This window comes from Osmia bicornis, chromosome 4 (genome assembly GCF_907164935.1).
Source record: "Osmia bicornis bicornis chromosome 4, iOsmBic2.1, whole genome shotgun sequence".
NCBI classification, from domain to species: Eukaryota; Metazoa; Arthropoda; class Insecta; order Hymenoptera; family Megachilidae; genus Osmia; species Osmia bicornis.
The window spans coordinates 12,435,322-12,450,064 of record NC_060219.1 but is presented as its reverse complement, the minus strand read 5'-3'; the positions used below and the strand labels follow the sequence as shown (position 1 = coordinate 12,450,064).

General features: G+C 36.5%; 4 protein-coding genes across 4 annotated transcripts; 1 reads left to right on the top strand and 3 right to left on the bottom strand.

Annotated features, from left to right (window-relative positions):
• Positions 1–171: 171 nt before the first annotated feature.
• Positions 172–4,167, bottom strand: LOC114882740 (ubiquilin-1). The gene is given in 8 exon segments (XM_029199709.2): positions 172–1,670; positions 1,786–1,915; positions 1,981–1,998; positions 2,000–2,117; positions 2,224–2,871; positions 2,951–3,239; positions 3,311–3,509; positions 3,625–4,167. Coding segments are annotated over 8 exon segments (1,581 nt in total). The 5' UTR covers positions 3,727–4,167; the 3' UTR covers positions 172–1,593.
• A 188-nt stretch (positions 4,168–4,355) lies between these two features.
• Positions 4,356–6,841, bottom strand: LOC114882750 (omega-amidase NIT2). The gene is made up of 6 exons (XM_046285376.1): positions 6,777–6,841; positions 6,554–6,700; positions 5,991–6,175; positions 5,755–5,923; positions 5,416–5,649; positions 4,356–5,291 (listed from the first exon to the last, which is right to left on the bottom strand). Exons 1-6 carry the CDS (start codon positions 6,820–6,822, stop codon positions 5,200–5,202), a joined length of 873 nt encoding a protein of 290 aa, XP_046141332.1. The 5' UTR covers positions 6,823–6,841; the 3' UTR covers positions 4,356–5,199.
• Positions 6,842–6,963: 122 nt separating this feature from the next.
• Positions 6,964–9,121, bottom strand: LOC123987709 (G-patch domain and KOW motifs-containing protein). Its single transcript, XM_046285308.1, has 5 exons — positions 8,780–9,121; positions 8,334–8,694; positions 8,144–8,247; positions 7,753–8,060; positions 6,964–7,536 (listed from the first exon to the last, which is right to left on the bottom strand). Exons 1-5 carry the CDS (start codon positions 8,917–8,919, stop codon positions 7,061–7,063), a joined length of 1,389 nt encoding a protein of 462 aa, XP_046141264.1. The 5' UTR covers positions 8,920–9,121; the 3' UTR covers positions 6,964–7,060.
• A 2,697-nt stretch (positions 9,122–11,818) lies between these two features.
• Positions 11,819–14,721, top strand: LOC114882692. The gene is made up of 2 exons (XM_029199627.2): positions 11,819–12,108; positions 13,064–14,721. Exon 2 carries the CDS (start codon positions 13,070–13,072, stop codon positions 14,423–14,425), a length of 1,356 nt encoding a protein of 451 aa, XP_029055460.1. The 5' UTR covers positions 11,819–12,108; positions 13,064–13,069; the 3' UTR covers positions 14,426–14,721.
• The last annotated feature ends 22 nt before the right edge of the window (positions 14,722–14,743 follow it).

Sequence of the window (14,743 nt, the reverse complement as noted above, 5' to 3'; positions counted from 1 at the left end):
CAGGGAAGGGTGAAAACTAATTGTCAACTTATAGATCGACCCTCCGATAATAATCGATAAGTTGTTGAGTAGTTGAGCATGTCCAACTTTGATCTGTAATCACTGCACAAAAATAAACGTTTTGCATATATTCAAATTTATTATGAGTAAGGATCATAAAAGATCTAATAATTCAATTTAAAATGTATATTTTACACAAGTTCCAGTCTATATTATTTCTAAACGTATGTTTGTATATTCGCATACCATCCATTCACGTGTGTAGCTAAATTGAATAATACCTTACAGATACCTTACAAATACTTCGTACTTAAAAATTCATCAATATGAATCAAACAATTTTATTTCGTAATATAATTGCTTGTACAGAATACCTTGTTTAATAAAGTATACTGAATACACATAAAACTTTATTATAATGCGCATGGGTATTTATGTAATCGTACATCAATCAAAAGTATTAAAATTATAACTGTTTTTTTTTCTTTCCAATTAAGATAATTTACAACATTTACCTTTTTTGTTTCAATATATCTTATTACCTAACCGACGATTACATTTCCAGTTTAACACATTTACATGTGATATTTCGTTAAATCGATCTTTTCGCGCGTTTCTCTATAAACAACCTACACCATAAAATTCTCGATCATCACGCTACAAATCTCTAAATTTGTATTTTAAGACATATAGTGCATAGTATTTTTTTTATACGCGTACGATAAAAAACAGGAAGGGAAATGAAATAAATGAAAACAATATGCGTCGGCATAAAGGGGGGGGAGGGGGAGAGAAAAATTCACTTCTCATCGCCGTACATACAAAACTTACATGGAAAACACTAATGGATCACCGAACACTTTTTTTTCATCAATCAGAAAGAACAATTGAATTATGATTTCTGTTAGTTGAAAACCTTCAGTTTGTATCTTGACAAAGTCATTTATTTCTATACACCAAATGTTACTTAATTAATTGATAATTACCCCATACCCATTTCTGCTGTAAACATATCAACGTTTCATGCAATACATTTACTAGTATGATTACGTATATGTAAGCAAAAAATGACCTTTCATGAAATTTACAATCAACTGACCAAGCCAGAAGCATGTTTATTAACGGTAATCTATTTTCCATGCAGGTTCGACTGTTTCTAAGAAACACCATAAATGTACAATAACAAAGAAGAAGGATATGCCCTTCGCATTATGATCTAATGTAACTCTCTTTGAATATGCGATAAACAAATTTACACCGACGAAATACATTAACAGAGCTATCTAGTACTTAGAGCACATCGAGAAATACAGAATACAGAATTAAACTAGAAATTTCAATAGTGGAATACGTGAACAAGTTATAAACATTTAGATATCAGTACTTGTGTTATCGAATAAGATAAAGTACCAATCCAAAATAAAAATGCATATTAAACGAATTAGTAGCGTGTATTCTGTCAAGAGTTGGGGTAGAAGTTTATAATTTGCTGACAGTCAGTTACCTCAGATATCTCTCACCACGCCTGTTGTAAGAGGTAAATAAGGAAATAATTAGAAATAGTAATGGAATAACAGTATTGCATATTGGTGGTTAGCTCATAGACACTTGTCCGTTAGATAGTAGCCGTTCAATAGCAGCATTTATATCTCCAAATGTAGCAATTAAAGCTGAAAATATCAATGCATATATTATTTATATTCTATATTATACTATCACCATTGTAAATTTTTCACAAAAACTTACGTTCCGCTGGTTCGATATTTAATATACGGAAGCAATTACCTTGTAAATTAGCGTCTCTGTTAACAAAACCCATTGCTGTAAGCTGTTCTAACTGTACTCTGTAACGTTCTTCAGGTGGAAGGGCAGCAGATTGACCATCTACGCCTTGATTTAATGCCATTGCCGATACCTGACAAAAATGAATTTAATAATTCTTTCATTATTCATTATTTATAAACTAAACGACCTTCTTACCATGCGTGCCATAAATTGAGGAAAACGCATCCTGCTGGTTCGTGTCGGTTGACTGTGTAGTTGGGTGTACTGTATTTGTTGCGCTTGCATTTGGTGGAGTTGTTGTCGTTGTTGCAGCTGGCATAGAGAGCCCCATACTAAAAATTTTACATTAATAAAGGTAATTCTATAAAAATATTGCGAAACTATAATATAAAACGTAAGATACAAAATAACTATATATATATCTTTATAACAACTTACTTTTCAACAAATTCGGGGGCAATAGTACGTAATTGTTCTATACCCTGTTGGACCTGCATAATAGCAGCTAAAGCATCAGGATTAGTGACAACATTCTGGATTTGAGGATTCTGCATTTGTTGAATAAATGCAGGCATCATTGTTCGCAACTGCTCTTGCATTTGTGGATTTGCCCGAAAGAATGGATTGGTAGAAATCATTCTACTAGCCATATTTGGATCTGCAGCCATGGCTTCTAACATGGACCTTGTGTATGGAGCGTTTAACATGTTTCTCATCAGCTGAGGGTTTTCCATCATTTGAGCTGCAAGACTTTGCATTCCTGGTGAATCCAATAGACCTCTTCCTTGTGGTTGAGCGGTAGAATCACTCTGATTTTGAGCCCAAGGATTTGGCAATGGATCTCTGTTTTCTTGGCCCTGTTGTGGATTAGCCTGACCATCTTGATTATTGCTATTATCTACTAATGCTGCAAAAGGATTGCGTTCGTTGGCTGCTGCTGCAAACATCGGTTCTTGAATGTCGCGATACATGCGACGAAGTGCACTATGTCCACCAGGAATGCTTTCTAAATTAGATAAGGCTCTGTCATGGGAACGCATTAGTTCTTGAAGCATCGCTGGATTACGTGCCAATTCCATTGTTTGTCTAAAAAATTATATATATATATATATATAAATTTGCACTGTATATTGTAAAACATATCTCTTTTAAATTTCATTTGTACCTTAATAACTCAGGATTGTTCAACATATGACTAATTTCTGGATTACGTTGCATCAATTCTTGCATTTGAGGATTAGCAGTAACCAAATTACGCATATTTTCTGGATCATTCATCAAACTTTGTACTAGTGGATTATCAAGTACTTGACGCATTGTTTCTGGATTTGACAGTAATTCACGTTGCATACGTTGGTGCATATCTATAAAGTTAGCAGAGCCTAACCCAAGATTTTCCAAACCTGGCAGTCCTCCCAGACTTCCTAATCCAAAAGGACTTGCACTTATATCAGCTAGACGATAGTAAAAGATAGTAAAATAGTAAAAAAATTGAAATTATGCACCAAATAGCATATTTTTATACCTTGTAATCTTTGAGATAGAGACGAATCTTGACTTTGATTAGACGGAGTACGTGGTGCTTTAATAACCAGGTGTACCGTCAAACCATCCTTGACATTATGTGTGCTCAAAGTTTCATGATCTTTCATAATCTTTCCAGCAAAGATGAGGCATAACTGCTCCGTTTGGGCGTTAAACTTCTTAGAAACTGCCTCTTTAAACTACAAATTAAAGAAAAAAACAATTATTAGACTTAACCCAACAATGACAAGTATTTTATTCAGTTATGTTTCTTATCTTTTATGAAAATTAGGAGTATATGATGAAAAAACTTACGTCTTTAATACTTGCATCTTCTTCAATTTCGACGCTTTGTTTTTCTTTTGACGTTTGAACATTAACAATAATTTTCTTTCGAGTATCCTCGCCTTCTGCCATCTTGAATCGGTAGATGACTCGTTACTTTCGACGCTTTCGATTCTCCCTCGTTGAGGGCCAATTGCGCACCACTCTTCTTGAATATTCTTAACTCTTTTGGCACTGTAAGAATTTCGTTTACGAACTTGTTTCCGAAGAAACTACGCTGAATTTTGTTAACAAGCTACTCCAAAGAACTATAAAGATCACATAGAAGGGTCAACTGGAGCAACTATTCTATACTGAGTCATAATGCACAAAATGATGAAAAGTACACGACATGTCAAACACCTGTATATAGTTTGTTTCAACGTCGATAATTTACTAGGTAATCTATAATAGAATATGCAAATGATGAAATAGCAATCTTATTCTAGAAATGCTTAGGATTATTTATAAAAAATTACAAATTGTTGCAGTAAGAGGTTATGTCGCGTTGCCACTACCCTAACTTTAAAACACTATCACACACGTATATGTATATATATACATTGGTATTTACGTACACATATGTATACACATCATACATTGAAATATGTATGTATCAGATATATGTATATTTACTACATACATACATTATTAAAGTATGATGTGTCTTATGAAATAATAAAATCCAAAATGAATCATTAAATGTTAATACTAGGTTCATGAAATCAATATTTTTCTTCTGTTTTATCATTACAGTCTATACATAATGAAGACATTGTTCCCAAGTAATATTATAGGCACGTGGATGCATTTCTAGTAATTATATTATATGGATTACACGTCATATATTGCGAAAAATAGAAAAATCCCTAGACACGAGTTCTCAAATTATGTCGTCACTTCTAAACAGAATGCAAAAAAATTTGAGAGACGTGTTCAGGAGGCTCTAAAGAATATTAGTCTGGTCCTTATATTATCCAAATCGTCAAAAACTTATAAAATATTGAAATTACTGTCTGTCAACGGTCAAGAAAATGGCGGATCGGACTCACCTGCATTGATTTATTCGTAATATAAACATTTCTGTGAATCGTATGTCCAAATAGGTACCAGACTAATATTCTTTAGGTCGGATAGAATAAAACGAGCACCCAAGAGATGATGTATGTACATACAACCAGTATGATACTCGTCCTCTAATTTCTTTCTGGAATTTATTTAATTTACTTTATTTATTTTCTTTGCTTATTAAATAAGCTCATCGAAGGGGAATAACATTTATGATTGTATCCCCCTTCTGGGCCACGGCCGAGGACCCCTTTTATTTCACTTTTTCCAGTTTTTCTTTATGGGCCAAGACCCACGCTTCCTAACTATTTATTTATTATCCTACTTCTCTTTATGAACTAAATAAGTTGTAGTATTATTATTATTATTTGGGTCAAGTTGGGATTGCAGAATATTATAGAAAAAAAACAATTTTCTGTTTCGATAGTTTCGACGCCCACCGCTATATGGCATTAGTGATGCTTTTCAAAGCGCGCGCGATGTAAATTTTCAATTGCATCAATCTTTTTTCCAGATAGTATCGTATAAATCTGTGCGTCGTTGAAAGAACGTAGGAATCTGCGCTCTGACTTCGTCCACGACTTTCAAATCTGTAAAAGAAACATTAAGAAAATTAAGTATCTCAGAAATCGAGCACCCAATATTGTTTAATCACTATTTAGCTTAATTGCATATTTAGAATTGCTCTCGTTATCAAACGATTAAGGGAATTACCTATATCGGCGACTACCATGCTCTCTTGAGTTTCCAGATCGTGAAGAACCTCCCCCCAAGGGTTGGTTAATTGCGTATGGCCATATGCGACGTAACCAGTTGAAGGTACACGAGCCGGTGATATACAAGCGACGTATAATTGATTGTCATTTGATCTGGAACGCTGAAGCAACGACCAATGCATTGGTCCAGTGGTCATATTGAATGCCGCTGGATATATTAGCATCTGGCAACCTGACCAACAGAGACAGGAAATATGATGGAATTCGAATATCAATTATAAGTGTATGTACCTCATCCCACAAAGATTATTTTATCGAGTTTCACCAACTACTGTACCTTTATTTCGATAAATGCGTGCCATTTCCTCGAATCTAATATCATAGCAAATTCCAATGCCTATTTTGCAGCCCTTCACTTCGAACATCGTTAACGAATTACCAGCACTGAGTGAATCACTTTCACGAAACGTAATTTTCTTAGGAATGTCAATATCAAATAAATGCACCTATCGTAATAAAAGAAGTGGTTATAATAGTATGTTGAGATCATTACAGATTAAAAGGAAACTTTACTTTTCTATGCTTCGTTATCAGAGTTCCATTAGGTCCCCATATAGTACAGGTATTATACAGTTTATTCCCATCTCTTTCTGGTATTGTACCACCAATTATATAAATGCTATTTTCTTTGGCAGCTTTCGACAATGCGACACTTGTTTCGCCATCAGGAATGCTTTCAGCATAATTTGGAAAGTGTTCTGTATAAATGTATGTATAATTAAATATGACTTAAATTCTTTATTCAACGCAAAAATGATTATTATTTTTCACATGCGTATAAGTTAACTTATAGATTGCAAAGCAATAGAAATGGAAACATGAAATTGAATTATCATTATTGTGGTTTCAAATCTGAGTAATTTGAATTTTCAAAGCTCAACTTCCGGCGCGTTCGATGACTTCAGTAGTATTATTTGAAGCGCGAACAAGATAAGTAATTTATTGTGGAAGTAAAGTTTTAATTGTTAAATTATTAATAAATAGCGAGTTATGCTTGTTTCATTATCATGTTTTGTATATAATAAAAAGCCTTTTTTTTAGAGAATTGCTATTAAAATAAGTAGAAAAAATATTACGTATTCCATAGGGTGAATTAAAGCACTCGGGAAGTGCGACAATGTCTGCGTTTTGTTTTTTTGCATCCGAGATGAACGAAACTGTTCGATCTATATTCTTAACTTTAATTTCATCAACCTGAAGTTGCACTAATGCCAAACGAAATGCTAAAAAGAATGTTAAAAACGATTAAATGCATTTTTCATATTTTATCTTAATACTTATTACGAATAAATTACTTACTGGACATTGTTCGCACCAGTTGTTTAGCGATATTCGCGATGACCATAATATATTTTAAGGTTAGGTGCACGTATTATATCAAAATTACGTAAGCAAGTCGCGTCAGATTTAAATATTTATTTATTTTGATACAGTATAATGAGCATTTTATTGGTTGAACAGTTTGATTAAGGATAAGAAACAAATCTGATTTTGCAAAAATATGTTTTATTACAAAATGTATATAAACAAAATTATACAGTCGGTCGCGAAAGTAAAACAGCAGAATCCATTTCCAAGAAATGTTACCGCTTACTAAATGATCGAGATCTTGATCTTCCTCGTTTTTTGTGTTTCCGTTTGTCTGTAAAATCTCTGGATTTTCTATCCTTCGTCTTTTCTCTTTCTCTATCTTTTTTCTTATGTTTTTTACTTGACCTTTCTGGCGAATTTCTTTTGTGCTTCTTTGATTTCCTCGATTTTTTTGATTCGTAAGAATCACTATTACTAGATGCACTCCTTCCTCTTCTTCTCCGTTTTCCATAATCACTGTCGTCGTCACCGCTATCAGATTCTGATATCCTTTTCCGCCTTTTTGATTTTTTGTCATATTTATTTCTATTACACGAAATATCTTCCTTCTTCTTATCGCCCACGTTATTTTTATCATCATCTTCGGAACCTCCCGAGGATACAGAAGAAGCTGATTTTTTCTTTTCAACAGCTTTATGCTTTAGTTCCGTGGATGCCTTATCCTTATATTCTTCGTATTTCTTTACATCTAAAATTAACGCCATAAAATACTAAGGGCTAAAATTTCTATATTTACCGTGATTTTTATAAAAATTACAGGGACTTTTAAAACTCATGTATAAAATGATACTTAGAGTAATTAGACCACTCTTAACATTTCTAAGTTTTATTTAACTTAACGAGATATGGTTGATGTTTTTGTTTTTAAAAATCCCCTCATGAAAAACTAATTATTTATACTAACTTAGAACTTTCGAGTTCTTTGAATATTCGGATTTAGTTACAGGTTGCACCATGAATTCATTGACAGAAATAATATTCCCTCCAAGAGCTAGTTTTATTATCAGCCTTCCAGCGTCCTCGTCAAATCCCTCTATTTGTCCATAGTTATTGCTTTGTTTCCCAGCTATGATTTTCACGAAAGTCCCTTTCTCAATTTTAAGTTCTTCCTCCTGCTTCTTAGAATCTGTATTGTTCTTTTGTAATGCCACTTTGTCTGCTCCTAGGCCCATACCTTTCGGACGTAATTCAGGTATAACAGCTGATACTACTCTAGAATGTTAACAATAACAATGTATCAAATCAAGTAATTATAGTAAGCGATGCTTAAATCTCACAGAAAATAAAATTCATACTTCTCATTTTTACCAATTCCCTTGCCAGGTTGCCATCCCATTCCTCTTAACATTGCTAATCCAAAAGCATCAACAGGAATTTTATCATAGTCTTCTAATGTAGACTAAAACAATAATAGAATATTTATTAGTAGCACATAGACATAGGATGTATAAACATGTATGTGTGAAATAGTGAAAAAAAAAATACCTGCTCTGTGCCTCTTAATGATGGATCGTCTGTTAAAGATAAAGTCAATGTTTTTGTTTCGCTTTGTTCTTCCTTTTCCTTAGAGTTGAGATCTTCAATGATTTCTTTAGCTGCTTGTTCTTCTAAAGTAACAGCTTTATTTTCATCATTCTCTATTACTTCTTCTTTTACTGAAATCTGTGGCAATACACTGCCATTAGGTACATCAACCTTTCCCTCCTGCTTGGCGTTATCATCTGTTGGTTCCTCCTTTGTCTTAGGTTCAAAAATATCAGCATCAATTTTATTAATAATTCTATCATGCCATGTTTTTGAACCTAGCAATGGAATAACAAGGGGTTCATCTTTCTTTTCCTCTTCTCTATAATATAGAAAACAAATATTAGTAGCCTTTGTAGGTTAGGTTAAATTTATACATTCGTTTAAAAGATTTCTTTTTAACTTACCCTATTACTTTAATACCCTTCTCGTCAAGACATTCAATGTAATCAACTTTTTTTTCTTCTTGAGGTACAGTACTCCTTAACACAGGCTTCTTAATAGATTTTACAAAACCAAAAGAAATTTTCTTACCCTCTTCTGCCATCTTTCTACTATTCAAACCTCAACCGAGATGCTATATACATATATTTACGAATATAAATAATAAATCGCTTGGAATATTTACATACATCAATTCAACAGCATGATCAGATTAGCTTGTAAGTTGTTTAAACATTATAACAACATTAATTCACATGCTCAATAACCTCGGAGTTACTAACCTATACGAGTTATTAGACATTAAACGAGGCTGGACATGTCTTTGCTTTCGAGGGATCAAAATTTAGGGGGTCCCAGACACCCCGTTGAGTTTTAGGTCTGCATGTACCTACATGAAGCTAGCCAGAAGGAATAATAAAATATGATTATTTTTAATTTTTCTTAGTGTATTTCGTTTGTAAATCGTTTGTGATTGATTGTTAGTCTATTTTTAACGTTTGTGACAAATTAGTTCTTTTGTAATAAGCAATTTTATTTAAATCATGATGTGAGCCGAAACTTTTTAGTCATTTTTTATAATAAAAATATTTTGTGATAACTGATAACTGTAATTGATTGGAAATCGTTTGTGATTTACAAATATATCATTTTCATTGTTTGTGAGTGAATAAGTTTTTAATTATTTATAAGTTTCTTTTTTAATAAATAATTGTAGTGCGCATGCGCTACAGATCCGGTCGTACCCATCACTATCCCGAACAAATGAGTTTCACGATTTGTTCGTTTTTAGGTCTTATATTTCGGTAGATCCGGTCGTACCCATCACTATTCCGAACAAGTGAGTTTCATGATTTGTTCGTTTTTGGGTCTTATATTTCGCTATTTGCTTCGGGGTCCTTGACACCCCGGTGGCATAATATCCGTATGCAGCGTCAGCGATATGTACCTTGGGGTCTCAGATACCCCGAATGCCGTAGTGTCGGAAAGCAAAGAGTGTCATCGGTGCTTCGGGGTCCCTGACACCCCGAACACCAAAATGTCGGTATGCAAATAGTGTCACCGTGGCCTCGGGGTTCCGGGTACCCCAAGATGATACCATGTCGGTATGCAGAGATAGTCATCGGTGCTTCGGGGTCCTTGGCACCCCGGATGCCAAAATGTCGGTATGCAACAGCGTCACTGGTGCTTCGGGGTTCCTGACACCCCAAGGTGATACCATGTCGCTATGCAGAGATAGTCACTTGTGCTTCGGGGTCCCTGGCACCCCGGATGTTATATTATTGGTAGGCAGATAGTCACTGGCGTTTCGGGGTAGTTAATACCCCAATATGGTATCAGGTCGGTACGCGGAGGCGTCATTGGCGCAGCGGGGTCCCTAACACCCCTGGATAATATCAGGTCCGTATGATGAGGGCACAACCAGTATAATTTTTTTCCAGAGTTTATTTAATTTGCTTCGTTTATTTTTTTTTGCTTATTAAATAAGCTCGTAGAAGGGGAATAACATTTATGATTATATCCCTCTTCTGGGTCTCAGCCGAGGACCCCATTTATTTTACTTTTTGCAGTTATTTATATAATTTTATCCCTCATTATAGGCCAAGGCCATCTCAGTATCCCTTACATCCCTACATTCCTTCCATTCTTGCAACCCTTAAATACCCTTTTTTTTTTTTTTTTTTTTTTTTTACGTGGTGGAAATCTTCAGAAAGACACCTTCAGCCCCCCTGGGGAGGGGCCGTAGATAGTGTGGGATTTTTACCCACTAAAACCACCACGGTGGCCTGCACTAGGACAGCAGGGAGGGTCCTTTTGACCCTCCGCCATGTACCAAACTCCACCGACATCGGGGGCCACACCCGATGCCGGCACTCCTCGGGCCGCGTGCAGTGGAGACCGGGGCCCCAGTCCCGGATCCCTACGGAATTCCTTTACATCCCTCGTTCCGTTACATCTCTGCATCCCTTACATCCCTGCATTCTTTTCATCCCTACATTCCTCTCGTCCCTTCATTCTTTTTATCCCTACATTCCTTACATCTCGGCATCCCTTATAATAAATATATTACAAAGACTGCTTCGAGTAAAGGTAAGTAAAGGTAAGTTAGTTACTGATTTCTCGAAATTTCGAAAAAAAAAAAAAAACAGCGCCCCCTAGCGGCAAGAATTTGAACTAAAATGTCGATGTCGAATCAGCGCCATCTGGTTTCGGAAAAAGGAACTAAACCATGCCAAAAATTTGGCCCTCTGGCGGCAAAAATGCGAACTAAATTCTCGACGTTGAATCAGCGCCATCTGGTTTCGGAAAAAGGAACTAAACCTTGCACCATTTTTGGCCCTCTGGCGGGAAAAATGCGAACTAAAATTTCGACGCCGAATCGGCGCCCTCTGGCGGTAAAAAAGGGAACTAAAGGTTGCAAAAATTTTGGCCCTCTAGCGGCAAAAGTGTGAACTAAATTTGCGACGTCGAATCAGCGCCGTCTGGTGGAATAATAAATAACTGGGGAGGTTTAGCCGAGGCCCATGAAGAGGGATAAAATAATAAATGACTTGGGAGGGTGGTCCACGCGAGGCCCGAAAATAGGATTATAATAATCTGATGGTACTCTATACTTTATGTACAATGCGTTTGAATCTACCCTAATTTATGCACCGCAGTGCATGACAGTGTCATCGTGTATTATGTCGTTTACAATTTATTCAACGCTGTTCTATTTTTAGACTATGCTCTCTATTCCGCTTTTATTGTATTCTGTAAATTTCTGTGTAGAGGTGCAAAGTGAAAACGATTGTTCATTAGTGTAGAACAAAGTCTGCTCTTTATACATATATAGTTTCAAAACTCCTTTTGGGGGAGATCTTTATCTCCTGATTTTATTCTTTCGTATTTAGAATAAATATAAAATTTGTATATTTTTCTAGGTAGTTTAATCCAAGGTAATATAAAAATTAAATTTACTTTATTGATTGATAATTGATTTGACAAATTGAGAAAAGATTGTATGGTTCTGTAAAAGTTGGCTGAACGATTTTCTTCGATCCTCTTAAAGGAAGCCATTTAGTATTATCTTTTGCTAGAAGAATTACAGTTAAAAACGACGGCCAATTGAGAACGTGTAAGTTAAGCCCGCAGGTAGAGGGGTAAGCGTGTTTTAGCTGGTGACAACAGTACGGTATGCAGATACGAAGCCGGGGTAAACCGGGAAGCCGTAGTTCTTGGAGCGTAGTAATCGTAGTAGCGCCGGACAGTCAACGACACTCGAAAGCTCTGGATAGACTGTGGAAATATACAGGTAGATCCTCTATTATATTTTAAATTTAATTATAACTTTCTCCTTACTATCTCATAAATTTTCATAGGATTACAAATTCCACCGCATCCAGATATTTTAACTGATTTGCCATCGCTCACTTTTTCATTTCTTTTGAAATTAGAAATGGGACTGAATTAGTTACAGTTTTATAGCTCTTTCTTCTGGATATACCTCTCGATTTTCATAGCCGGTAATTTTTAACGAATTTTTCTTTTATACGGACAATAAATATTTTATAATTCCGAAGGTACACAAAATCATTAAAACGCGAATCATGATCACGATGTATCAATGGTACTCTAGATCGTAGCGTAGTCCGTTATTTGCTTTCATCTGGTAGATCTCAGGTAGATTCGCCAGGTCAGTAATTAAGAAAGAACCGAAATATACATAAGTATACAGTCGCAAAACAAAGCGGTTTCTGAACAGTTGCTAACTGTAAAAGAGCAAACGTAACTGCTCGATGCTAACGGAGGAGATCTTCTTCCTGCTGAAGATTTGTTCCGCTATGCAGAGACGTTCTAACATCTCTAAAGTAATTTGAGAACGTTCCTTAGAAAGAATATTTTCGAAATGTCATTGAACTTTCTGTTCAAGTATCAGTTCAGTTCTGGTCAAGTTGAATTCTGGTTCGATTTCATAGGAGGATGCAACGTTAAATGTAGTCGAGTGAACAATCACGCGACCGGATCTACGTGTTGCCCGGAACACGCAGACATAATACCGCGGAAACGACTGGGAAATTATATTTGTTATGGGGAATCGGACTGGCTGCTTCTATAGACGGTGACGATTTTATCTGACCGCGCGTTTACCGGTACGGAACGGAACGGAACGGTCATTAAACGTTTAGCTGAATACTTTTTTTTTCACTCGCCTCCTACTCTGTTAACAACATTAAACTAATATTAATTCCATGTCTATTTGATTTCAGACAAATATGCGGCTGATCCTCTTCGAACTATACTCGGTACTCTTCTTATTAACGGAGATCGATGCAGCAGGAATCGGTGAAGCATGGCAAGTTTCCCCATACGGCAAAGACTATTGGAACCATCCATCCTGGCCAAGATCAGACTCCTCCGCCTTCGAAATTCGCACTGTCAGTGGATTTGGTCATCTGAACCCTTTCGAAAACGTACGAAAAAGCTCGAACCCCGAGGAAATCGAACCAAACGCCATCCCCGAGGACGCAATCGAAGAGAAAATCATCCGCACAGGTATTATGATGACTGTTCTGCAACCGAATAATAAGGAAATCGTGTCCAGGATACGTCGCGACGCAGATAACGAGACCAATCTCGAAGAAATCTCCACTAATAAGAATGTACGAGAGGCGCGTCTCAGTTCGTCAGATTCATGGTCCACTCAACCTCTGTCCATCGAATTTCCTCGTCGCAGTAGTTTGGATCAAATGATCCAAACGGTAGACGACGAAGAGTTGGCAAACAGCAGAGGCTATGCGGCGGTGCCGAGAGCAGACTTTGTGACCAGCCACCATAGAAGGAGCTACGAGCACCGTGAACCTCGAGACATGCCGGTGACTAGGAATTACGACGATTACGATTCCGACTACTCCTGGTATCGCAACACCGTCAGAGAACGAGACTACGAGCCTATCACCTATCGTCGTGGCTTCAGTTACTACTACCCCGATCGTTACAGGATGGAGAGGGACTACTACACGCGTCTGCCCAACGACTACTCCTACTACTACGACCGCTACAGGGACGAGGACTTGGACTTGTACGGCAGAAACAGACCCACACCGAAGCCTAAGAGGATCATTTACTACGCCACGTTACCTGAAATCGTCAGGAAGCCCGTGGACCTCAGGAACTATCCAAGACCTTATGACGGTGGTACCAGGACACCGACCTCCAGGGACGGAAGTTATAAACGCATTCCAGGGAACGTTGATCCAACCAGATATCGTTACAGACATCCATACGATAATTACGATTCTTACTCGAAACGATCCAGTATAGCGGATAGACCTTATCCTTATCCTTACCCTGAAGAGGAGAGTCGTCGAAAGGTGACACTGGAGAACCTGCGTAACAACGAGCAGTTGGATCAGAATAATGATAGAAAAATTGGTAGTCAGAGAAACGATGGTAAGTTACCTTCTTGGCCGGTGGTGCAGATAGGGACTGAAGTCAGTGTCAAGGATGACGAGAGAATCCCTGGAAGGAAGATCTTTGGAGAAAGTAATGGATACGAGAGATATCAGAGCGCACAGCTGCAGAAAGCACCGGATGCCACCGGGTCCAGCGAACTGCAGAGCGACAATTAGAATCAGTTAGAATGTCTTTTCTTCTTTTCTTCTTTTCTTCTTTTCAGAGGATTTATGCGTTTTTCGAAGTATTTTTTTTATCAATAGGAATAATCATTCCTATTTAGATAAGATTTCATTTGAAACTTCATTTATGACAGAAAGCCAAGAGAAACTATTTCAACAAGGGCTGGTGGTGAAGGTTCTTCAATCATTTTTATACTATTTTGATATACCTACATTGACTCTGTAGCAAGTATGAATTTTATTTATTTTTCAATTATATTTGTAACGATGATATTGTATTGTACATCTTGTTCATGAATAAACGATTTGGAA

Bases quoted from the DNA above. Each gene is read 5' to 3' on its own strand.
- LOC114882750 (XM_046285376.1), bottom strand. From the start codon at position 6,822: ATGGTCATCGCGAATATCGCTAAACAACTGGTGCGAACAATGTCCA. The intron at 5,650-5,754 runs GTACAGTAGTTG...TCTGTTGGTCAG, and splicing joins ACGCATTTATCGAAATAAAG to GTTGCCAGATGCTAATATAT. The intron at 5,292-5,415 runs GTAATTCCCTTA...TTTCTTTTACAG, and splicing joins CATGGTAGTCGCCGATATAG to ATTTGAAAGTCGTGGACGAA.
- LOC123987709 (XM_046285308.1), bottom strand. From the start codon at position 8,919: ATGGCAGAAGAGGGTAAGAAAATTTCTTTTGGTTTTGTAAAATCTATT. The intron at 8,061-8,143 runs GTATGAATTTTA...TTAACATTCTAG, and splicing joins GGAATTGGTAAAAATGAGAA to AGTAGTATCAGCTGTTATAC. The intron at 7,537-7,752 runs GTTAGTATAAAT...CGTTAATTTTAG, and splicing joins AAAGAACTCGAAAGTTCTAA to ATGTAAAGAAATACGAAGAA.
- LOC114882692 (XM_029199627.2), top strand. From the start codon at position 13,070: ATGCGGCTGATCCTCTTCGAACTATACTCGGTACTCTTCTTATTAACG.